We start from the raw sequence: 26,471 nt of genomic DNA, 5'->3' as shown, positions 1-26,471 counted from the left end.
AATAAATATAAACGTATATACTTATGCAGAGAACTTTCTTTTAACATTATCGAGAACTAATTATGTAGATTTAGAAAGCTCCTTTTTTACTTTAGAGTCTTTTTCGTTGGTTTTCTAATTTTTTACTTCTATGGTATTAATTTAATATTTATGAAATACCACTAATTTATCAACTCAAGAGTCACAAAAGTGGCTTTCCCGGAAGTCTAATGTCGCGCCTTTGTAGCTGCATAAGTGCATCTATTTGTATTTGTAGCACTAATAATAAATTATCTATTACCCTTTGATGTCATCAAAAAGAATTTTACTTGTTCGTTTAGTTCGTTTTTGTGAAACGTTTTGAATGTCGCGCCTTTGTAGCTGCATAAGTGCATCTATTTGTATTTGTAGCACTAATAATAAATTATCTATTACCCTTTGATGTCATCAAAAAGAATTTTACTTGTTCGTTTAGTTCGTTTTTGTGAAACGTTTTGAATAATTTAAGTGTATCACATATATATTGCGTGTCTCTCTTTTCTGTAATCGCGAGTCGTAGCAAGTGTGATGGTAACAACAAATACCCATACTTTTCGATAAGTAGTATCTCTATTTAGTGTATCTCTATTTACTTTCTAATCTGAAAAAAGCATCTCCATTATTTCATAAATTGTATTTATGTATTTTTCTTTGTTATAGTCTGAAGGACTATAACTCTAGTTTAATATTAATATAGATTTTATTTAAACAAAAAAATGCAATGGAATGTTTGCGAACCGCGTAAAATCGTCACCTCAGCGAACTACGTGTGAGTTCGCCAGAAACACGAAAATACAAAGGGTTTCGATTTTGAAACGCTTTCGCTTGCACCAAGATTTGACCGTCACGAAAAGTTCACCATGATCTTATATGATAACGTCACTAGGCGATCCCCTCCCAAATTTTAGCATAAACGAGGAGTTAAAAACCGCCCATCGCGAGAGCGCAGCGGACAGTCGTTAATAAATATTGAACAATTGTAAGTGCCGGCTAGTCGCTAATTAATTTCACTAATTAATTTAACTTATTACTTAAAAGAATAAAGGAAGAGGTTATAGAAATAATCCGAGTCTTATATCAAATCAAGAAAATATATTTGTAGCACTGATAATAAATTATCATCTATTACCCTCTAATCAAAAAGAATTTTCCTTGCTCGTCTAATTCCAGTTTTAGTGAATGAACATTTTGAATATTTCAGTATATTGCACGTATATATTGCGTCCGACTTCTATAACCGTGAGTCGCGACAATTCAAGTGTAGCAGCAAATACCTATACTCTTCGATAAAGTAAGTAGTATTTCTATTTGTTCCTTAAAGTTTTTTATATTAATTATTGTTGTTTTATTAGCGGAGTTTCTTTCTTATTAAATATTTTAGATTAATAAAATTTTTAAATAAAGCAGATTGAAGATTTTTGTTACATATAAAATTATTATCTTTTAAAATTTTATAAAAACATTGATTATTTTAAATAACTACGAAACTTATTTAACTTTTATTTTTCCTTAAACATAGAAATTCTCGAAATAATAGCTTCCATGTTATTTGATACTTGACACTTCCAAAATAATTAATGAATTTACTTCTTAATCTGAAAGAAGCATCTCCATTATTTCATAAATTGTATTTATGTATTTATCTATATGTTTAGGAAGACATAAAATTTAAAAAAATTTGGAAAATACATTAATACAAATTTGTATTATCAATTTAATGATAATGATATTTATTTCATTAATACTATTGGGTCTTACTGCTTTATATATATATGATTTTATTTTAAATAATCATCGCCGACATATAATTAAAAAGATAAATATATTAAACGGTCCAAAGAGTTTTCCATTTATTGGAAGTGGTTATTATTTCCTTCGTCAGAATCATGAAGGTAATAATAAAGAGATATTTAAAAAATTAATTATCACCAACATTGCATTAATTTAAAATAATAAAGATATTAATAAATTCATAATATAAATAATATTAATATTAATAATTAAAATAAATTTTAATAAGTTAATAATCTTATATGATAAATCATAAAACATTTTTTAGAATTTTTGGATATTATTATTAAACTGACACAAGATTATTCATCTCCACTCAAGTTTTGGCTAGGCAACAAATTAGTAATTGGTATATATGAACCAGATCAAATGCAGGTAAAAAGATAGCGTTTATATGTTTCATTATTATTTGTTTGTATATTCATGAATTATTTAAATCTATGTATAGAGAATCTGTTGTCTATTTCAAATAAATAATACTTTTATATATCTTTATAATAACTCATCACTGATCTAATCAAAATAATTTTCTACAGTTAACTTTATCTAAATATAATATATTGTTAAATATCTAAATGACACAAACAGATATGCATTTGAAATATTTAAAAGTACTTCACATAATACAACTTTTATAGGTAATCTTGCATAACAGTGTGGATAAAAGTATGATATATAAACTTTTTGAACCTATAATAGGCAAAGGATTAGTCACAGCTCCTGGTAAGATACTTTTAGTAACATAAAATTTAAAATTATTCCTATAACTATAGTTTACACATAATAAAATTATGTAGTTTCATAACTACAATTTGCATAATAACATTATATAATTTTAAAAAATCCTTTATAACATACTTATAATATAATTATTACTTGCATTCTTATATAATATATACTTATATTTTTACTTTTGTTACTTTGACTGCAATGTGACAAATTTAAAATTATTATTAATTAAATTTGTTTTCAAAGTTTTTTAATATCAATGCTTTTTAATATTATTTTTATGTATTATATGTACATATATATATATATATATATATATATATATATATATATATATATATACAGGGTGTCACAGGTATTATCCGTCAAATAAAAACCATAAATAGAGCTCGCTAAACTAAACTAAAAAGTCCTATATCATTTTGCAAACAACCACGTAAAATTTCGAGATATTAATTAAGGAAGATCGGCTAATAAGCGTACAATTGGCGTGATTAGACAGTCGGCCATTCCAGCGAGGACAACGCGGAGTGATCGGATTGTATTTTTGCAATATTCCCACGCGGTTTTGTAAGAAATTTTAATCACTTTCTAGTCAAATAATTATTTTTCAAATAAAAACCATTTTTAACATTTAAAAATCAATATGGTCCTTATTTGAAAAATAATTATTTGACTAGAAAGTGATTAAAATTTCTAACAAAACCGCGTGGAAATGTCATAAAAATACGATCCAATCACTTCGCACCGTCCTCGCTAAAATGGCCGACTGCCTAATCACACCGATCGCGCGCTTATTAACCAATCTTTTTTAATTAATATCTCGAAATTTTACGTGGTTGTTTGCAAAATGGTATAGAACTTTTTAGTTCAGTTTAGCGAGATCTACTTATGGTTTTTTTTTGACGAATGATACCTGTGACACCCTGTATATATATATATACACACACACACACACACACACACACACACACACACACACACACACATGTATATATATATATATACATACATGCTTTCTTCATTTATCTTCTTTAATATATCTTTCCTATAATATTTTTTTCAGTACCTATATGGAGAAAACATCGAAAAGCTATTGCATTAAATTTTAATACTCCAATATTACGAAACTTTTCGGATACATTTGTCGATCAATCTCTAAGTTTAACAAAGGAACTTAAAAAGATCGGATTAAATGGAAAAGAAATAGATCTTTCCCATTATATCTTCAAATATACGCTTAACATTATATGTGGTAAGGCCAAGTATTTTTATTTAATATAAAACATCTGTATACTATATTTGTTATCATAAAAGTAGAAAAAAATCAAAAATTTTGCAAGAAATAAAGAGAAAGACACGTAAATTATACATTAAGTATAATATAGTATAATTTGTATTATTTTATTATTTGCGTGCGTGCGTGCGTGCGTGCGTGCGTGCGTGCGTGCGTGCGTGCGTGCGTGCGTGCGTGTGGGTGTGGGTGGGTGGGTGTGTGTGTGTGTGTGTGTGTGTGTGTGTGTGTGTGTGTGTATCGTGTGTACATAGAAAGAAGAACAAAAATTTAAACAATATAAATTATTCCACAGAAATAAAATGTTAATCATATCAATGTACAATGTACATATATGTGTATATATATATATATATATATATATATATATATATATATATTTCTAAGGTAATTATGCATAAAAAGGGCCCACCTTCGCACAAATGTGTTATTGACGTATGTTGTGAAGATGTTATCCCTGATTAACATTCTAAAGGTTTTAGCCGGCGGTCGTTCTTTATTCAAAAGTTATTAACAAATAAATGTGAGAAATATTGACATAAAGATTCTACTTTATTTGTTCACCGATTTGCTTTATTTTTAAATATGTTATAGGGGAGATTTTCCCGAGTAATTTCGTATATATATATGGTATATAAGGGTCGGATTCAAATAGTTATGGAGATATGTAATTTGCAATTAACAATTCCATATTTTTTCTTAAAAACAACTATGTGTTTTCTTTACACCAATTGATTCCTCTCATTATTTTGTACATAAAAGTATTAAGGTAAGATAATCGAAAAATGAATATTTTACAAGATATTTTACGGTTTATGTAAAATTAAGAAATTATTTCAAGCATCATAACTCAAAAAGTACTTAACGGAAAGGTACTTAATTATAGTGTTTTGGAAAGCTCTCGAAATAAGCTACAAGAATGTACAAAAATATATAGGGTATTCCATTTAAAAAAATTGAAGTGACCTTCACGTGACCTTCAAATGACTCTTCAAGGTCAAACCAATGATACCATCTTATGGCCCCCTCGAAACCATACAACTTTTGTCTAAAACATTTTTCTCTATCTTGCTTATTTTTCGAGTTATTTGGCTGCCTAAGTTAAAATGGGTCACCCTGTATATATATATATATATATATATATACAGGGTGTCCTAGACCACCCGTACACCCCTTTTCTTTCAAAAACTAAGCATTTTAGAGAAAAACGTTTTCGACAAAAATTGTATGGTTTTGAGGGGAACATAAGATGGTGTCATTGGTTTGACCTTGGATGGCATCGTTAAGGTGAGGTCAAGGACACCTTTAATTTCTTAAATGGAACCACCTATTTTTTATTGCATATTCTTATAGCTTATGTCGAGATCTTTCCAAAACACTATAATAAAGTATTTTTTCATCAAGTACTTTTCGAGTTATAAGGCTTGAAATAATTTCTTAATTTTACATAAACCATAAAATATCTAGAAAAATATTCATTTTTCGATTATCTTACCTTAATACTTTTATGTACAAAATAATGAGAGGAATCAATTGGTGTAAAGAAAACACATAATTGTTTCGAAAAAAAAAATGTAATTTGCGATTAACAATTGCATTTTTTCTTATATATATATATGTACATCTTTTTTAAATATGACAAAAAAATATTAATTACTAAAATCAAAATTTTAATTATAATCTATTGAATACTATTACAAAACTTTTTATAATGCGCAGAAAATTCAAATACTACAATCTAATATAATGAATATCTTTTTTATTGTATGTACTATATTATAATATATATGTGTGTGTATGTATGTATACATTAATTAAATGTATATTGTTACATAATTATTACATAATATATTTCTTTTTATACTATTTTACTAGTGTGGACCTCGTGTTTTTAATTTAACGCTTAAAGGTTTCACGCTAGATAAAACAACATTCATGTTCAATTTTATTTCATTGATTTTAATATTAGAATCCGCTTCAAATATGAAATTGCGTATTAATGTTGCTAGTAGAATTTTCATCGATGACAAAGCAAAACCTCCACCTGCAAAAACTTGTTAGTTAATTATAAATAAATTTGATCTTAATATCTTGTGATTTAATGCTCACCTATACAATTTCTTACGCCATAACTAAATGGCATGTAATGTTTCTGTGATATTTCTATTTTGTCTGGCAAAAATCTATCTGGATCAAATGTTAGTGCATTTTGCCAGAACTTTTCATTTCGGTGGAGAGCTATTATCACCAATATAACTTCCGTGCCTTTTGGCAAAATAGTGTCTCCTAAAACATATATCTCTTTATATTTAAACGTTAAAAAAAGATATAAAAAATAATATTTTATATATGTATGGTATATATAAGGCAACATATAAAAGTAGTTTATATATAAAAACAAAATGAGCACATAATATAATATAATTTTTAAATAATAAAATATATTTGTAATTATTCTTTAAAAATTATGGTTTTTCGTGCTTAAGCTATATAATGATTATATGTATTCTAACACACATATAAAGTAATAGAATTTTAATATTTGAAAACATACCTATTTTTACGTCCTTAGTTAAAGACCGCCCAATTAATGGAATAGCTGGAAATAGTCTCATTGTTTCTTTTATTACACAATCTAAGTATTCCATGTAATGTGAATCTTCATATTTAACAGGATCAGTTCCACAAATTTCTTTAATTTCTTCATATACTTTATTCTATTATAAAATTAAATAAGATATTTAATTATATAAATATAAACATGTACAATATATAAGAGAGATGTAATCTTATTGATTATATTTACGAATTTTTATCAGTTTGGTATTGAAATGCAGATGATAGCATTTTATGCTGTATTAAAATTCTTAATTTAATAGAAACATTACACACAAAATTTTTATTTAAGCAAATTTTGTAATGAGTTTATAACATATATTATACATATTTCTTGTTTGCTGAACTGTTATAAACATACTTTGAAAAAAATGTTTATACTAACCAAATTTAAGTTACAATTTGAACAAAGTATGGTAATTTAATATAGTAATTTAATCTTATTAACATCATTAGAAATTATTTTATAATTTATATAATATGCCAAAAGAGATTCTGAGCGAATTATTATTTGCGTAAATAATAGAATTTATTGAGAAAGAACATTCTTTGATTATTACTAGAAAAATTTTTTTATATTCGTCGTTGAAAATTGTATTATTTGCATTTACTTCGTTTATTATACCGAATTAATTGTATTAAATGTATAATTAATTGTATTATTTCGAATAAATTTAATAAATACTTACTTGTATATGTGGATGCAAGGCCAGCATAAAGATAGCAAAATTTAATGTTATTGCCGTTGTATCCGACCCCTAATAAATAACAATTTTTTATATGTTAATTTAAATGATTCGTTGATAATAAACAACTAAAAACATATATATATATATATATATATATATATATATATATATATACCTATATATATTGAATATAAAAAAATCGGAAAGGAGAATAAAACTAATAAGAAGAAAGCGTAGTAAATAAATGCACTTAAATTATGCAAAATTTCACTTTAATAATAATTCAATTCTTCCGATGGGAGAAAAATAAACACATAGGGACACTTAAATTTTCGTTTAACATTAATTTTCCAATAATCCAGCATACATGGTAAAGACATTCGGTATTATATGTCGATTGATTCTATTTTTCTGATGCTTAATAAACAACAGATCTCATAATAATTTTTACTTAAAATAATTTTTATATCCAAAATTTCAATGTTATCCTATTCAACTGTAATTAAAAAAAAGAAGTAATTCAATGCTCTTTGACTATCACAGAATATTGTAAAGTGTCGTTATTAATATGAATACAATCTTCATAAATGCGTAATTTTAATATTTTATCTATTTAACTGACCAACATATGATGCATCACAATCTTTACATGAAATTTTATATACCATATTTTTATTTGATTTATTTTTTGCTGAGAAAAAGAGTCCTTATGTAGTTTAATGATGGCATGTAACTTGTTCATATCAGTGTAAAATAAAAATATTTTCCAATCACGGACCACGTCTAAATTGTTCCGAAAAAAATGTAACGAAATGGTATGTTAAAAAATGTAAAGCAATCCGTGTTATTAATTATTACTATTTGTAATCGATTTTTATCTCTTTATTATACTTATTAGATAATATTAGCTATATTGTAGCAGTGTGTTTATTTTTATATGCTGAAGAGAGATACGATACAAAAGCATCGAAACATTATTATCTAAAAGAATATTTACACAATATATATGCATTTATTTATTGTGTTTAGCTCTTATTAGGCTAATTCTTTTTTAACTTTTTATATATAATATAACAAATATTTGTTTATATACAAACATAATTATGTAAAAAATATATAGAGATATCAAGAGACACGGTAGTGTCTTTGCTAAGTCCCAGCCTAAGCAAAAATGCACTCCGTGTATTATTACGCGAGTCGGATTGAGAGTATAACTCGATATTTTTATTTCTCATATAACCGCTCAACGGATCGAGTTCTTAGTAGAATTAATCGATAGCTTGGGTTTAAATTAAATAATAAAAGTGTTTTTATTTTTGCGCTACGTGCTCTGTAAACGGAGATATCATGATGCAAAGTCTGAAATGTGAAAATTTCGATTAAGAAACGTCGTCATGGTCGTCATCAACTCCTCTTAACGTAACAAAGAAAATACAGAAATACGTTTCCAACGTCTGCCACAAGAATGCGCTAGCAGTGATTCACGCGACGCAGCATTAGTAGCGCCACAGTATATACAGTAGCGCAACTCTCCCGATTTTGTGTAGCATAAAATGGAATGCGCATGCGCGAAGTCAGCGAGTATACTAGTACTGCCATCTGTACTTTCCTCTCATTCTCTCCTTTGGTTTTCGTTCTCTTTCTAACACATTATAATATGTAATATAAATTAAATTCAATAAAACTTGAATATATGTACATAAAGAAATTGTGAAAAATATAATACAAAATATATAATGCAAATATATATAAAAAATAGTACATATGACATGATGTGAATATTAATTAACCATTTTATGTCATATATAACTGATAGCAGAAAAGATATATACTCATAATACTCACATATAATTTATAATATATTTACATATTAATACTTATATATATAATTTTTAATATATTTATATATTAATTGTACATACGTATATTTTATATATATATTCAAAAACTTAAAATTAAAAAAAAAACATTTAGATTGAGACTACAATCCCTTAAATTTTATTATATAAAATATATATATTTATGAGCAAAATGAATAAAAAAACAAGAAATATATATTTGTTAATAATATATATTTATTTATAAACAGTTGTATTTCGTTAAAAATATTTATTTCACAAACAGACATAATCTTGAAACTAAACCTTTTCTCTCTCAAATCAATCATCTGACCATACCTCAGCTACTCGATCCACCTCAGCATGAATCAGAAAGAGAAAATGAGAGAGTAGAAGAATAGAAACAAGAAAGTGTTTTACATTCAATTAAAATACAAATGTGAAATACGTTATAACATATATGTCATATAAACGTTTGATGTTTATATGATGTAAACATCAAACGTTTATATGACATATATGTTATAACGTATTTCACATTTGTATTTTATTAATTGAATGTAAAACACTTTCTTGTTTCTATTCTTCTACTCTCTCATTTTCTCTTTCTGATTCATGCTGAGGTGGATCGAGTAGCTGAGGTATGGTCAGATGATTGATTTGAGAGAGAAAAGGTTTAGTTTCAAGATTATGTCTGTTTGTGAAATAAATATTTTTAACGAAATACAACTGTTTATAAATAAATATATATTATTAACAAATATATATTTCTTGTTTTTTTATTCATTTTGCTCATAAATATATATATTTTATATAATAAAATTTAAGTGATTGTAGTCTCAATCTAAATGTTTTTTTTTTTAATTTTAAGTTTTTGAATATATATATAAAATATACGTATGTACAATTAATATATAAATATATTAAAAATTATATATATAAGTATTAATATGTAAATATATTATAAATTATATGTGAGTATTATGAGTATATATCTTTTCTGCTATCAGTTATATATGACATAAAATGGTTAATTAATATTCACATCATGTCATATGTACTATTTTTTATATATATTTGCATTATATATTTTGTATTATATTTTTCACAATTTCTTTATGTACATATATTCAAGTTTTATTGAATTTAATTTATATTACATATTATAATGTGTTAGAAAGAGAACGAAAACCAAAGGAGAGAATGAGAGGAAAGTACAGATGGCAGTACTAGTATACTCGCTGACTTCGCGTATGCGCATTTCATTTTATGCTACACAAACTTCAAAGGTGCCGACAGGGAGTTGCGCTACTGTATATACTGTGGTAGCGCTCTGTGGCGTTAACGGTGCTTATAAATATGTTGTAAAAGGTTAAGTGTGTCACTTCAGGTAATTATATAAAATAATAATATACATATAACATTTATATATTTAGATTAGATTGTATCTATATTATTATTTCAGATTATATATATATATATATATATATATATATATATATATATATATCAAGAGACACGGTAGTGTCTACTTCACTACAGCTATAACATGGACGTGGGCACAGCGAGTGACAATACATCTATCGACGACAAGATAGATGACTTTTGCGAAAATCCGACGCAGGATGCATTAACGGAAGGTCTTATGAGTCTCTTGAAACCTACGGTGGATCAACTGGACGAGAGAATTCGCGCCACAAGGTGACGTCAAGTTTTCTGTTCAGCGCGCATGCAATAATAGTAACATTTATTTTTCGCGTTTCTTGCAAATTTACGTATATTTATTATTCTTATATTTCTTTCACAGTACGTACTATTTATTGCAAAATATATGTTTATTCATCGAATTGTAACGATAAAAAATTGCGATTTACTTACACAAGCAACATATATATCTTATTGTTACCTATTTTACAAGAATTCTTGAGCATTTTGAAAATCATTTTCAATTTTCATATATAATTATTGGAATGTTATAAAAAATTGTGCTTCTATCATGTACTACAAGTTGCGTACAAAAGTTGCGAAGAGTATTATTTTTTATGCATAACTATTCTCTTTGTTATAGGATATGTCAAATAGAGCTGAAGCAGCGGATTGAATCCTTAAGAGAGGAACTTCAGAGAATTAACGACGCACTACAATATCCGCTAGAGACAGATTCTTATGTAAAGAAACTCTTTAATGTTAAGCACAAAATTACTATTGTTAGCAACATCTTACAAACCACTCAAGAGCGATTAAACAAAATTCATCAAGCTATTGAAAAGAGCACTGCTAAGAGAAAAACACTCTTAGATAATAGTTCTGTGTATAGTAGTACTACTGTTGAGTCGGATAAGGAAGAGCCAGCCAAAGTGGAAGCTGAGAAACAACAATAATTTTAAATGTAACTAATTAATTTACGTATATTTATTATTCTTATATTTCTTTCACAGTACGTACTATTTATTGCAAAATATATGTTTATTCATCGAATTGTAACGATAAAAAATTGCGATTTACTTACACAAGCAACATATATATCTTATTGTTACCTATTTTACAAGAATTCTTGAGCATTTTGAAAATCATTTTCAATTTTCATATATAATTGGAATGTTATAAAAAATTGTGCTTCTATCATGTACTACAAGTTGCGTACAAAAGTTGCGAAGAGTATTATTTTTTATGCATAACTATTCTCTTTGTTATAGGATATGTCAAATAGAGCTGAAGCAGCGGATTGTTATTACTTAACATTGATTACTTTGCAAGTTTTATAAAAGAAATTTCTTACAATTTTCACTGTAAATTATGGAAACTCCAGTAGTTTATTTATCAGATGAAGAACTCAAGACAGTTTATGATCCTTCTGAGGATTCGTATCTTTTAATAGATGCTTTGGAAGAAGATTTAGACATTCTGCATGCGATGAAACCTGTGATTTGTTTAGAAATAGGTAGTGGTTCTGGTATAGTCATCACAGCTCTAGCAATGGCATTGAAAAAATATAATGCTCATTTTATTGCAATTGATATAATCATTATAACATAGAATATTGAAATTCAAAATTTCAAAATTAAAAATAATTTATGGTTTGCGAAAGAAAATTAAAAATGAAAAGTAGTTTATGCAAAAGCATAGAAAGAAAAAATAAATACTCTATGCTATGATGATATTACATACACACGCACACGCATGTACACATATACAAACATATTTTTATATCATCATAACGTAGAATATTTAAATTTTCAAAATTAAAAATAGCTTATGCTTTGCAAAAGGAAATGAAAAATAAAAAGTAGTTTATGCAAAGCATAGAAAGAAAAAACAAAAAGACACATTTATAAAAAATATTCTATGTATGATGATACACACACACACACGCACACACACACACACACATCATCATACATAGAATTTTTAAATTTCAAAATTAAAAGTAGCTTATGTTTTGCAAAAGAAAATTAAAAATAAAAAGTAGTTTATGCAAAGCATAGAAAGAAAAAACGAAAAAACACATTTATAAAAAAAAATATTCTATGTATGATGATGTATACACACACACATATACACACACGCACACACACACACACAAACATATTTTTATATCATCATAACATAGAGTATTGAAATTCAAAATTTCAAAATTAAAAATAACATGCTTTGCGAAAGAAAATTAAAAATGAAAAAAATGAAAAGTAGTTTATGCAAAAGCATAGAAAGAAAAAATACTCTATGCTATGATGATATACATACACACACGCACACGCATGCACACACATACAAACATCTTTTTATATCATCATAACATAGAATATTTAAATTTTCAAAATTAAAAATAGCTTATGCTTTGCAAAAGGAAATGAAAAATAAAAAGTAGTTTATGCAAAGCATAGAAAGAAAAAACAAAAAGACACATTTATAAAATATATTCTATGTATGATGATACACACGCACACGCATACAAATTTAAATATTAATAAAAATTAAAAATTTTATTTCTATAACGGGCTGAGGTTCTTGGATTGGAACTTCGGCCTCGGGCTCGTCCTCTCGATCGTCCCGCTCTAGCCCATCGTGCACGCGGTTGTTCTACAATAAAAGAAATATTTTAATGTTATTTTATTTGAATATAATATTTGAATATAATATTTAAAGAAGAACTGCACGGATTAACTATATTGAAAGTTAATAAATCTAATTTTAATATATGTACATTCAGATTCATGAATTTAACATTACGCAAAATACTTTTAGCCTTTTAAAATATAAAAATAATTATTTGTGAATTAAAAATTTCTTTTGTAAAATATAATTTATACGACACAAAAATTCATGAAAATAAAAATTTTAATTCTATAGAAGGCTAAAAATACTTTGGGCAATGTTAAATTCATAAATCTGAAAATGTAATAGATTTATTAACTTTTAACATAGCTGATTCATTTAGCTGATTCCTTTATAATTAACGTGCCAATTATATAATTCAAAATTATTTACCTCTTACTTGCCCCGCTTTCGTTATCGGTGACGACGGCGGCGGTGGCAGCGGTGACGACGCTGACGGCGATGGCAGCGGTGACGACGTTGACGGCGGCAGTGGCGGTGGTAGTGATGCCATCGTTGGTGGCGGCGATTCTTTTTGTGTTTCCATTAATTTTTGTGTTTCCATTAATTTTTGTATTTTTTTTTAAGTATTATATTTTCTTTTAAAGCCGCTTCAGCCTCAACGCGTAAAAAGGACGACAATTCAATTTCTGGCTCCATTTCTTCCATATTGTAGGTTCTGAAAGAATGGAAACATATAAAATATATATTATAAAATATGTTTAGAAATGATAGTAGAAATGATAGATAATAAATGATTAATCTTCACTTTAATCTTTTATTGTAATGCATATATGTATTGTGTGTGCAACACAAATATGAATTACAATAAAAAATAAGTAATTACAATAAGTGAATTACAATAAAAATAGTAAAATAAATTTTTATTCCCTTGTTATCTATCATTTCTTACGCATATGTATTAATAATATAATATAATATAATATAATATAATAATATAATAATATAATGTGTTACACTTACTTTTTAGGATTTTCTTCATTTTCCTTTTCGTTAGATCTGAAAATAGAAATGTATAAAATATATTGTACAATATAAAATATTTTTGTATTACAATAAAAGATTAAAATAAAAATTAATTCTTTGTCATCTATTTTTATTATATATTTCTATATTTTTATTATATATATGTATTACAAAATGTATTACAATAAAGTGTTAAAATAAAAGTTAACCAAGTATTGTGTGTGCAATACATATGCATTATAATAAAAGATTAAGATAATAAAATATTAAAATAGATTATAAAACATTTTTATAAGAAATAATAGATTGTTATCTATCATTTCTATAAAAAATTTTATAATATTTTATTATTTTATATATTTTATTATTTTAATCCTTATTGTAATGCATATGAGTTGCACACACAATACTTGGTTAACCTTTATTTTAATCTTTTATTGTAATACATATGTATGTGTTATACGCAGAAGTACATATAGTTACGTATCGCAACAACTAATGGTTAGTTTTAATTTTAATGGTCTATTTTAATTTTTTATTATAATGCATTTGTATTGCGCATGCAACATATAGTAATATATATGTATTATAACAATCATTAGTTATTGCGATGAGTAATTATATGTATTTGTATGTATAATACATATATGAATTATAATAAGACATTTAAATAAAAGTTAAACAGTATCATGCGTGAAACATATATAATAGAAGATTATAATAAAAGATTGAAATAAAATATATAAAATAATAAATTATATTATAAAATATCTTTATAGATATTATTAATAATTATTGCTTACCTTTTGTGAGTTTCATTATCATTAATTGTTGCTGGTTCTTTTTCGTTTCTGGAACTGTAAATGTATAATATAAGTTATAAAATATTTGTATAAAAATGATAGAAAACGTATTGATTTATCTTTATTTTATTCTTTTATTGTAATACATATGTATTGCATGCACAACATATACATATTACAATAACGAATGAAAATAAAGATAAACTATTTCATTTCTATAAAGATCTTTTATAATATTTTATTATTTTATATATTTTTAATCTTTTATTGTGCATATTTGTTGCGTGCACAATATTTAGTTAACTTTTATTGTAATGCATTTATATTGCTATATGTTGCGTGCACAATACAAATGTATTATAATAAAGGATTAAAATAATCATTAATTATTGCGATGAATAACTATATGTATTTCTGCGTATAACATATATTTTATGTATTATAATAAAGGGTTAAAATAAAGATTAGCCAAGTATTGTGCATGCAATACATATGCATTATAATAAAAGATTAAGATAATAGAATAATAAAATAATAAATTATAAAATATCTTTATAGAAATGATAGATAAGTGATTAATTTTTGTTTTTATCTTTTATTGGAAGTGAAAATATATAATATAAATTATAAAATATTTTTATAAAAATGATAGATAACGTTTTGGTTTATCTTTATTTTAATATTTTCTTATAATATGTATCACGCGTGCAACATATAATGTGTGTATTACGATAAAAGATTAAAATAAAGGTTAACCAATATTATCTATTATTTGTATATTAATAAAATTTATTATATATATATATATATATATATATATATATATATATATATATATATAATGTATTTATATTCATGCTTACCTTTTGCGATTAGCCATTGTAAAAAGTAGATGACTCTCGATAAAGTACTTATAAAGGAGGTTAGCCAAAAGAGAAAGGGGATTACCCGATTAGACACAGTACGATTAGACACAGCCAATCATATCGACCGATGCCTAGGGTAGCACGATCAAGCACGATTAGCCAATGAAAGCCAGTTGTGTCCAATTGTACTGTGTCTAATCGGAGATGTCTCAAAGAGAAAGCACAATGGTTGCCTTTTATTCCATAAACATAAAACTAATTAGAAATGAATCTCTATAAGGCCATCTGTTCAATCGGCAATCACTTGCGTAAACACAATTGCACGTATAAAATTAAATGTTATTAGATTTGGTGATCGCGCCCCCATCACTTTGTTTTTAAGCGCCAAATCTGACAATACTGATGCATTGTCTGCTCACGTTATCATAGAGGGCGTGATAATTATATTATTGTAATCTCTATATTGTTGGTAATATGTTTATATATTGGGTGCTTTCCAATTGTTTAACACATCTTAACACAAACATACACAGGAAGGCACAAAGTGTAGCGATGTGCACGACTCAATTGGAACAAAGTTAAGTGCGACTTTCGAGTGGAGGGTTAGGATTCTTCATAACCATGTCCATCTTGATATTTTTTAATCCATGGTGATGAAGTGAAAAACATGTTGCACACGTAAAATTTGTGTAATTAGTAAATAATTCGAAGCAAAGTTATTAACATACATAGATATATATATGCATAATATTATATAATATATAAATAATATATAAATAAAATATATAAATGCATAATATTATATTAATATATAAATATGAATGAAAATTTAATCAGTAATAATATACCTAATCTGCAAATATGCTAAAGAAACAACTTTATTTCATTTATTAAATATAATAAAAAAATTAATTGTACAAAAACTCATTAATTCGAATTACTTACTTTAATGATACTTTTAATATTTTTATTGTTCATTTTTGTATTTAATATACTTCAGTGGTTATCTTTTAAATAAAAAGGATAAAAGCCGTGTTCCGAAATTGCTGCCAGTTTACTGCCAGCACTGAAAATATATAATATACGTAACGTGCACTATAGAATTTGCAGTACTGGCAGTAATTTCAGGACACGGCCAAAAGGAAAAGAAAATTGCCAACATAATCGCCGTCAGTCTGCAACCGCATATTTCATTTGTCCCTAGAAAACAGAAGGTTACACAAGTTGACTAGTAGCCCTCGAGCTGAGTACGGATGTGTAAAGTTGTGTCGGCAGTTACGGCAATTGGAACGCGACTTGTGTCGCCGTGTGCGTAAAAGTGTCTAGGGATATCTCAATTGGAAAGCACCCTTTATTGCCAATGTTCAGAAAGTGAATATATTAGCGCTAAAGAGTAATAAGAACGTGATATTTTTCTCTTGGATAACATTTCTAATATTTTAATTAGGTAATTATTTTACATTACATCCATACTATTTATTATAAATAAATCAATACATATAAATAAATCATTAATGCATATGATCTTATACATAACAATATAAAATAACTTGTGATATATGCAGTGTTACAAAATACTTTGATCTATTTGAAACTAGAAAGAATTATATATAAGATATATTTATGATATGTATTGTTTATTTATTATTTAGTTTTATTAAACGTATGTATAGATATAGGGTTCAAAATTATTAATCTACTTTATATATTGCAGGAAGTTTGGTTATAAACAAATATCACACTGGTGTCACAATTACACACTGGTTATATATAATATTTCTGGATAATTTATCAGGTAATTACCTCTCACATTACTTTTTATACATACAAGTAGTATTGATTTATTAGAAATAAATATAAAAGATAACTTATATATATGTTTTACATAATGCTTTACGTAATAATTTTATCCGTTAAAAAGTTGCAAAAACTGTATATATTGTTCGTTTAGTTTTAATAAACGTATGTAGATAAAATTTAAAATTATTAATCTAATTAAAATATTACAGGAAGTTTGATTACAAACAAGTGTCGTTTATACACTTTATTGTGGACTCAGTTAGGTAATTACTTTATTTTATTTTTTACACATTGTATCCATAGTATTTATTTGTTATAAATTGGTATATATTTTCACATATACAACATAACTTGTATAATACATACTTTACAAAATAATTGAGTTTGTTGAAAAGCAATAAGAATAATATGTTTCTATATATTATAAACATTTTTATTTAATAAAGGTATGTAGATAGGGTTCAAAATTATTTATCTAATTTAAATATTGCAGGATTTGCTTATATAAAGAAGTGTGGCTATATTCTTCTGGTAATTCGTCAAGTAATCATTTCACATTACTTTTTATACATTTGAACCCTATCTACATACCTTTATTAAATAATATATTCCATAAATATTCTATGATTTTTATTGTTTAAAATTATTTCGTAAAGCATGTATTATACAAGTTATTTTGCATATGTAAAAGTATATACATTAATAATTTATGTCTAACAAATAAATACTATATACAGATGCAATGTGTTTGTAAATTTAATTTTGCAAATATATTTTACTAAGATAATTTGTCATATTGTTATAGTTTTATCGAAATACTATTTAGAAATTAAATGTGCAAATAGTTATAAACATTTTTTAAAAGATCAATATTTTTATATCTATTTTTATAAATATATCTCTATAATTGCAAATCTTAAATTTCATACAATTTCAATATATTTAAATATACAAAAAAAAAGTAATAGCTTCATTATCTTAAAAACAACTTCCTGTAATATTTAAATTCATAAATTATAATGAATTTTAAATCTTACGTATTTTAGAATTAAATAATGTTAAAATAATTATTAAAATAATTATTAAAATAATTTTAAATTGCACATACATTTGCTTGTTGCAAAATTTATTGCAAAATTAAATTTCTATATATTGGATATATTTTAAGTGATATAACTTATGAATTGGATATTTAAAGTATTGATTAAACCTTCAGCCGTTGCGCACGATCTTTAACAAAATACAATACTTAATTGTTTAATCTTTTCGATATCTTTCTGGCAAAAACTCAGTTTTTTGCGAAACGAGAATGTACCGTTTAATTCATTAGGAGCTCTCAAAATTCCACGTGATTCGTGAAAAATCGCACGATTGAAGGATTAAAAAGAGATATGTATTTTATTTTTATTAAGGAAGATGTTGAAAATGTGATATACTGTACAATACTGATATTTATATAGGGTGTTACGCAGGTTTTTTCACTTTTCTTCGTTGAGAATAGAGGTAAGTATAAAATTTTATTTAACTTATTTTATATAAGACTGCTGTGCGCCTATAAAGAACGGCTGCTGTGCGGTATTATAGAGCTGCTGTGCGCCGTTATAGAGCTGCTGTGCGCTCATAAAAGTGGCTGCTGTGCGCCAATAAAAGGCTGCTGTGCGCCTATAAACAACGGCTGCTGTGCGCCGTTATAGAGCTGCTGTGCGCTTATAAAAAGTGGCTGCTGTGCGCCAATAAAAGGCTGCTGTGCGCCGTTATAGAGTTGCTGTGTGCTCATAAAAAGGTGTTATACATAAATAAAACTAATATATATAAAGTTTTTATAAAGTCTATATAAAGTTGTTGTTTGTATAAAAAACGTTTACTTTATATATACAAAATGTCTGTAAAGATAAACAAACAAATAGTCTTAATGCCTAGAGAAAAAGATATAATTATTCGAGGCAATTGGTTAACTGACATTCATATGGAACATTTTGGTCATCTTTTACAAAATTGTTCAGATTATACACCTGTCGAATCCTGGCGAGTGCAGTGTCTTGATACTATTCAATCTATGCCAAAAGATAAAAATCATATTCAAATATTGCATAGTTCATTAGGTCCGTTTGACGGATATTGGGTATGTAGTTACTATAACACAAAATATATATTTATTTATGATTCGTTAAATTCTAAAAGACTGCATAAGCATCATGAACAATTTTTAAAAAGATTATTTCCAACATATGACTTTGAGAAATGTCTTGTTAGATTTCCTACTGTGCAACAACAACCAAATGGTAACGATTGTGGTGTTTTTGCAATAGCATTTGCGATTTCATTATTATTTAATATTAAACCTGAAAGAGTAAAATATAATCATAGTTTAATGCGTTCACATTTGATAAAAATTTTTGAATCAAATATAATTGAACATTTTCCTCAAGATCCACGATATGTTCCTCAAAAAGTGCTTCCATTAGCAATAGTAAAATTCAGAGAAATAGAAGCTGCTCGTGCCCGTAGTATACGGCAATATGAGACTGAATCACAAAAAGAAAATCGGTTAAAAAAACTTGCTGATATTCGTCGATCTAAGAAAGAATTAACCAATAATTGCATGAAAATACAATTGCCTTCAATCCAATATACAAATTTAGAAAATAGTAGCGTTAAACAGCAACATCAATATATACAAGATTTAGAAAATAATCGTGCATTAAAGCGGCGTCAAAATCAACAGAATTTAGAAAATAATCGCCTTAAGAAACGATGTCGATATCAACAAGATTTAGAAAATAATCGTACTAAACGGCGACAGCGATATCAATAAAATTTAGAAAATAATCGCCTTAAGAAACGATGTCGATATCAACAAAATTTAGAAAATAATCGTACTAAACAGCGATAGCGATATCAACAAAATTTAGAAAATAATCGCCTTAAGAAACGATGTCGATATCAACAAGATTTAGAAAATAATCGTACTAAACAATAACAGCGATATCAACAAGATGTAGAAAATAATCGCCGTAAGAAACGATGTCGATATCAACAGGATTCTGTAAGACAATGTGAACAAAAACGCATACGTTATTCTATAAACTTTCAGCGTGAACAGGACAGACAAAAAGCATTAGATTCTAATCGCAAATGGCTTTATAACAAACGATATTATCAGAAAAATAAAAAATCTGCAATAAAAAATAACGATGTTGGAAAAAAAATTATAAAAAAATATAAAAAGTTTTGGTCGAAAAACACCATAAAACTTCAGCATTCTTTAGAAACATTTACTAAAAATATTGTTGAGAAACTCGGTATTAAAAATCATATCGAAAAACGATTAAAAGCCGAAAAAATCGTACGTTGGTGTATGCATGTTAGAAGAAGTTATCTTCGTAATATTTACAAAATGTTATCTTTGATTAAAAAAAAAACAGAAGTAAGTTTGACTCAAGCCGTAAAATGTTCCACAGTTGAAGAGAAATTAAATGTGTTATGTGGCGAATCCAGCCATACAGCCTCATCTGAAAACTATTTTATTGATTCTACATATCGTCATGTAACTTCAAAGGAAACTTTGGTAATGAATGCAGAAGAGAAAGTAGCAAATCTACCGTTAATAAAAACTGCATTGGAACCTTTGGCAATGAATGCAGAAAGACAAGTAGTAAATATATTACCGTTGATAGAAATAGAAGCGAAAAAATCGTGGTCGTGCAATACTTCATGTAAAACTGACGATCCATTTTTAATTAATCGTTATCAGAAATTTCTTGAAACTATAAATACATGTACTTTAAAGAATGTACCCAAATTGATAGAAAATATTCATAAATGTACTATGAAAATTTCAAATGAAAAATTGGGCCATACGCGTAGCTGCCATATTGATTTAACACTTTGCGAAGGAATGTTTCTTCCAATTCAACTATTATTGCCTCATTTTCCACGAGTAAGATATATTAAGCGTTTAATTTATCAGCTTACAGATTTTTATCGAAAGATGGATAATCTGGATGAAGCATTAACTCATGCTGATTTAAACACATTAAATGAAATTGTAACTTCTGCACAAGAAAAAGCAGATATGTACAAACATCAACAGGCAGATACAATTCTGAGCGATGATGATATTATTTTTAAATATCATCAAGCGTTTAAGGCCTTGGTTAAGCGGTCAACAGACACACCACGGCATGCTTGCGTATCATGCGAAAAATTGTGTTATAAGAGAAATGTTTCTGAAGTCAATATTCTTCGAGAACAAATAAATATTCAAAGTTGGAGAGGTTTAATGGCACATATACAACAACAAGAAAATAATGCGCAATATATATGTACTTATTGTGCAGGTAAATTTCGTAAAGGCTTAATGCCTGCGTATTGCATCTTGAATAATCTTCTTACAAATGATGTACCCAAAGTAATATCATCTCTTAATACATTTGAAAAAATGATTATACAGAGAGCTAAAGCGTTTCAAACTGTCGTCAAAATGGGAACTGTTATTAATAAAAAGTTGCCTCAAAGGCAAATGGTACAAAAAGTTAAAGGTAGAACATTTCATTTACCACTTCCGTTACAGGAGACGTTGAATAAATTATGTTTGAATACTGACCCAATAAATATTAATAACGAATTATATATTTTAGTTAGAGGTATTCCGACCAAATCAAAGATTATTTGGGAAGAGATGGTTGATGTTAAAAAAATATTTGACGCTTTAACGTGGTTAAAGCGCAACAATGCTTTATACTCCCAAATTATACTGCCAAATGATCATAATGAATTAAACATTTTAGAACAATTAAAAAGTTCAGAGTTTCAAATGGAAGAGACAGAAGCGATATTAGGTGACGAATCTGACAATGAGTCATTAAATAATCTGGTAGAAGAAACGAAAAATGATGTAGAAGTTACATTAGACGATCAGCAGAAGGCAATGTTAACTCAAGTTACTGATGAAAATGATGGCTATTATGAACAATATACTATTTATCCCTTATATGAAAAGAAAGTAAATAAAACTTCGACAGACTTGTATCAAATGATAAAAATTCAGAATGCGCCTTTGGATAATCGTGAAAAAGATTTAGATTTAATGTGTTTTCCAGATTTATACCCTTTTGGTATTAATGGACAACATGAGATTAGGGAAGTTAAACTTCATGATTATGAATTTATTAAATGTCGTTTGACATCTAAACATCCACAGTACAGATTAAATCAACAATACTTATTTTATTTGTTGAATAATGCGAATATGCGTCAGTTAAGCCGTGGAATTTATCATAAATTGAATGTAACTAATCCTCAAGTTCGTTATACGGCTGCAGAGTATTTAGAAGCAATGTCAAAAGAACAGTTGGAATCTGATCTAACAACAATATTTTCCACACTTCGAAATACGGAACAATATTGGCGTAAACCGAGAAGTAATTTAAGGTGTATGACGCAGCATTACGGACCTGCGACATGGTTTTTAACACTAAGTCCGAGTGAATGGTTATGGGAAGATTTAGGTGAATATATTCGTGAAGTAAATGGATGGCATGATGCTTCCTTATCCGTTAGCGTACTTGTTGTTAAAGATTCTGTATCAACGTCCAGGTTTCTCGATAATAAATTTCGGGCAATGCTTGACTTCATTAACTCCAAAGATCATCCAATTGGAGAAGTAACGCACTATTTTTGGCGACGAGAATACCAAGGTAGAGGTATACAACATTTCCACTTATTAATTTGGATTAAAAATGCACCGATTTTTGGTGAATCTACAATTGAAGAAGTCTCCAAATTTATTTTACAATATATAAGCTGCAAAATGCCAGATGAAAATATTTCACCATTATTGTATAAACGTGTTGATACGCATCAGCGACATAAACATAACGATTATTGTCTTCGCTCTAAAAAAGTAGGACGTAAAGTTATTCGTCGATGTCGTTTTGGATTTCCTCCCGTTACTGAAACTTTCAATATGAGAGATGTGGCAACTTCGATAGCAGGTAGAAAACAATTGAAACATAAAAGTAGGCTTTATGATCTTCCTCGAATGGATAATGAAGTTAATATTAATGATTATAATCCTGTTCTTCTTACTGCATGGGAAGGTAATATGGATATACAATTTATTGGTGAAAAATCATCGCTTCTTACTTGGTACATTACTAAATATATAAATAAAGCGGGAAAATGTGAGTTGTCTGATTCTGTTCTTAATATTGAAAATAATAAGAACAAATCATTAGCAAGTCGTCTTTGGAATATGGGTTTGCGATTTATGAATAATAGAGAATGTGGAGCTCTAGAAGCTGCTGATACATTGTTAAGTATTCCTTTGTATGGAACTGATCGAAATACAACTATCAAATGGTTAGATGTTAACCAAATACGACGTAAAAGAATAAAAAACTGCAAGGAAATTGAAGCTCTTGATCCTGAATCTATAGATATATTTTATCCATCTTTAGTAGATGATCTTTATCCACATAGACCAAATGAACTAGAAAATATATCTCTTTATGAATTTGCACAGTGGTATGATATCTCGAAGATCAAACCTAAAAATAAGTATGTTGAGTATTATAAAATAGATAATGGTAAATATCTTAAGCGACGACAGCGTGGATATCTTATTGATCATTATAAAGTTAATGTTAATACACAACCAGAAAATTATTTCTTTTCGTTACTACTTATGTTTAAACCATGGCGAAAATTAGAAGATCTTAGAAACGGAGACGATACTTATGCCGAATCGTTTCACAAAGAAAAACTGCATCTTGTAGAAGCGTTGCGATATCATGAAAAATTAGAAGAATTGCAAAAAGCATTTGAAACCGCAAAACAGTTAGTTCAGCAATGCCTAGACGACGATTTACAAAAACAACAGTCTCAGGATGATCCTGAAAATCCGATAGGTGTTCAAAATATAGAGGCTGGTGAAGCAATGCAAGATTTTAAAGATCTTGGTGATAAAGCAGTTCGCGAAATTGATGTATCTGAAATGATAGCAAAATTAAATACGGATCAAAAACGTGTATTCGATAAAGTTATCAATACTGTAGAGTCAGATGAATCAGTATTACGATTATATGTTAGCGGAGAAGGTGGTACTGGAAAAAGTTTCTTAATCAAGACTATTAAATGCTGGATAAAACAAAATCTCAACAAAGATACTGCTGTAGCAGCACCTACTGGTATAGCAGCATTTAATATAGATGGTTTGACAGTTCATAGATTGCTTCAATTACCCGTTGAACATGATCATACTCCTAAATATAAACAACTTGATCATGTCTGATCATGTCACAATCTGATCATGTATTGAAAGTTTTACGAGCAGATCTTAAAGATGTTATTCTTTTTATAATTGATGAAGTGTCAATGATATCTAATTTGACTTTAATGTATATACATCTTCGATTGTCTGAAATATTTGACACTAGTGATTGCGATGATGGTTGGTTTGGTCGAAAGCATATTCTTTTATTTGGAGACTTGCTTCAACTACCTCCTGTAGATGATCCTATTTTTAAACATTTATCAAATGAAAAAATTGCTAAATATCTTAGTTCCTTAAATGCGGTTAATTTATGGACTACATTATTTGACTATGATGAATTGACAATTAATATGCGCCAGCAAGGAGATGACTCTTACCGCGAGTTATTGTCGAGAATTCGTATCGGTTTACTAACAAAATCTGATTGTAAGATTCTGGAAAATAAAAAAATTTCTTTTAAAGCTGATTCCTTCGAATCTAGATTAAATGAGTTATGTACTTTCATTAACAATCTGTCATCAGACACCGTTTGTTTACTACCCACTTGTCATATGTGTGATGTTCTCAATGATGCAATGTTAAGCCGCATTGTTTCTAAAGAAATAATATTAATTGCTGAAGACACGATTGACTGTATTTCATATGTAAAAAAGAAAGTATTAAAAGTATTATCAAATAATGATGATGATAATTCTAGAACAGCTGGGCTTTCGAAAAAAATTATAATTAAAATTGGAGCGAAAGTTATGATACGGCGTAATATTGATGCTAGTTTGGGTCTTGTAAACGGTACAATTGCTAAAGTGATTTCAGTTGTACAAGATAATGATTACGTAGAAAAGATCAAACTTCTTTTACCATCAGGTTTAGAATATTTAATTGAAAGAGTAAGTGTTAAATTTGAGGTAGTGGATAGAGCGTACGTTGTCAGAAAACAATTTCCATTATCTTTGAGTTACGGCATCACTATTCATAAAAGCCAAGGATTAAGTTTGCAAAGTGCTATTATGGACATTGGTAACTCTGTATTTAATTGTGGCCAAACTTACGTTGCATTATCGCGAGTAACATCTTTAGAAGGATTATATTTAATTAACTTCGATCCTTCATCGGTAATAGCTAGCGAAGACGCAATTATTGAATATAATCGTCTAAAACAGATACACAAACCAAAAGCAGAAATTATTGCCATGTCAAAGGAACAGTATTACAAAGTGAAAGATGTTTTATGGGCGTTACCAAAAGTAGTTGCTTCTGTTCAAAAATCAAGTTTAGATCAAAATGTTCGACAAAGTACTGCTTGGGTCATGCATGGTTTTCCAAAATACAGATAAGGTTTCATGCTATGCAAATGCAGTATTACAGTGTTTATTGAATTTAAATGCCATTAGGCAGCAATTGTCCAATTGTGATAAATCAGATGTTTTACGTGTGTTAATGCATCGATATGAAAATGGAATATGTAATCTAAATACATACGCAATACGACAATGTTTAGGAGAATATTTTTCAAGTCCCGTAAAACGAAATGCATCTGATCTTTTTATGGCTCTTTGCGAAAAATATGATTGTATAAAAAGTTTGGTGAGGCATCAAATAACTTCTATTAGACGGTGTAAAACTTGTGATAATACAAAAACTATTGTTGATAATAATATTATTATTTCTG

The 26,471-nt window shown here is 27.4% G+C and overlaps 4 protein-coding genes, 1 long non-coding RNA gene and 1 pseudogene across 9 annotated transcripts in view; 3 read left to right on the top strand and 3 right to left on the bottom strand.

The window, feature by feature from the left end:
• The window catches only part of LOC145969968 (cytochrome P450 4C1-like), a 76,834-nt gene that overhangs the window by 17,709 nt on the left and 32,654 nt on the right, over window positions 1–26,471 (bottom strand). The window lies entirely within an intron of this gene.
• On the top strand, window positions 1,688–3,822 carry LOC145969704 (cytochrome P450 4g15-like). Its single transcript, XM_083095901.1, has 4 exons — window positions 1,688–1,910; window positions 2,078–2,184; window positions 2,448–2,532; window positions 3,605–3,822. Exons 1-4 carry the CDS (start codon window positions 1,736–1,738, stop codon window positions 3,820–3,822), a joined length of 585 nt encoding a protein of 194 aa, XP_082952027.1. The 5' UTR covers window positions 1,688–1,735.
• Window positions 5,457–7,231, bottom strand: LOC145969974 (cytochrome P450 4V2-like). The gene is made up of 4 exons (XM_083096314.1): window positions 7,138–7,231; window positions 6,387–6,549; window positions 5,942–6,118; window positions 5,457–5,876 (listed from the first exon to the last, which is right to left on the bottom strand). Exons 1-4 carry the CDS (start codon window positions 7,162–7,164, stop codon window positions 5,704–5,706), a joined length of 540 nt encoding a protein of 179 aa, XP_082952440.1. The 5' UTR covers window positions 7,165–7,231; the 3' UTR covers window positions 5,457–5,703.
• Window positions 10,254–14,170, top strand: LOC145969975 (SNAPIN protein homolog). Its single transcript, XM_083096315.1, has 4 exons — window positions 10,254–10,365; window positions 10,441–10,676; window positions 11,044–11,364; window positions 11,672–14,170. The coding sequence occupies exons 2-3, from the start codon at window positions 10,525–10,527 to the stop codon at window positions 11,354–11,356; spliced, it is 465 nt and encodes a 154-aa protein (XP_082952441.1). The 5' UTR covers window positions 10,254–10,365; window positions 10,441–10,524; the 3' UTR covers window positions 11,357–11,364; window positions 11,672–14,170.
• Window positions 11,402–17,052, bottom strand: LOC145969979 (uncharacterized). Of its 3 annotated transcripts, XR_014438275.1 has the most exons (6): window positions 16,672–17,052; window positions 15,724–16,355; window positions 14,861–14,914; window positions 14,055–14,090; window positions 13,464–13,749; window positions 11,402–13,055 (listed from the first exon to the last, which is right to left on the bottom strand). It is a non-coding gene; the product is annotated as an uncharacterized LOC145969979 (long non-coding RNA). The 3 variants fall into 3 exon arrangements; XR_014438276.1 differs by lacking the exons at window positions 11,402–13,055; window positions 16,672–17,052 and having other exon boundaries at window positions 13,447–13,749; window positions 15,724–16,407; XR_014438274.1 differs by lacking the exons at window positions 14,055–14,090; window positions 14,861–14,914; window positions 15,724–16,355; window positions 16,672–17,052 and having other exon boundaries at window positions 13,464–13,630.
• Window positions 20,988–26,424, top strand: LOC145969961 (uncharacterized; annotated as a pseudogene).

Source organism: Camponotus vicinus, unplaced genomic scaffold, assembly GCF_025532165.1.
Source record: "Camponotus vicinus isolate PSW18456_S1 unplaced genomic scaffold, iyCamVici1.0 SCAF_4, whole genome shotgun sequence".
Taxonomy (NCBI): Eukaryota; Metazoa; Arthropoda; class Insecta; order Hymenoptera; family Formicidae; genus Camponotus; species Camponotus vicinus.
Note: the sequence above shows the minus strand (reverse complement) of the source record. Positions and strands in the feature narration are given on the sequence as shown.

Coding starts and splice junctions, on each gene's coding strand:
- LOC145969975 (XM_083096315.1), top strand. CDS start 10,525: ATGGACGTGGGCACAGCGAGTGACAATACATCTATCGACGACAAGATA. Junction 10,677..11,043: donor GAGAGAATTCGCGCCACAAG/GTGACGTCAAGT, acceptor TCTTTGTTATAG/GATATGTCAAATAGAGCTGA.
- LOC145969974 (XM_083096314.1), bottom strand. CDS start 7,164: ATGCTGGCCTTGCATCCACATATACAA. Junction 6,550..7,137: donor CCTTGCATCCACATATACAA/GTAAGTATTTAT, acceptor ATTTTATAATAG/AATAAAGTATATGAAGAAAT. Junction 5,877..5,941: donor TGGCGTAAGAAATTGTATAG/GTGAGCATTAAA, acceptor AAGTTTTTGCAG/GTGGAGGTTTTGCTTTGTCA.
- LOC145969704 (XM_083095901.1), top strand. CDS start 1,736: ATGATAATGATATTTATTTCATTAATACTATTGGGTCTTACTGCTTTA. Junction 2,185..2,447: donor ATGAACCAGATCAAATGCAG/GTAAAAAGATAG, acceptor CAACTTTTATAG/GTAATCTTGCATAACAGTGT. Junction 2,533..3,604: donor AGGATTAGTCACAGCTCCTG/GTAAGATACTTT, acceptor TATTTTTTTCAG/TACCTATATGGAGAAAACAT.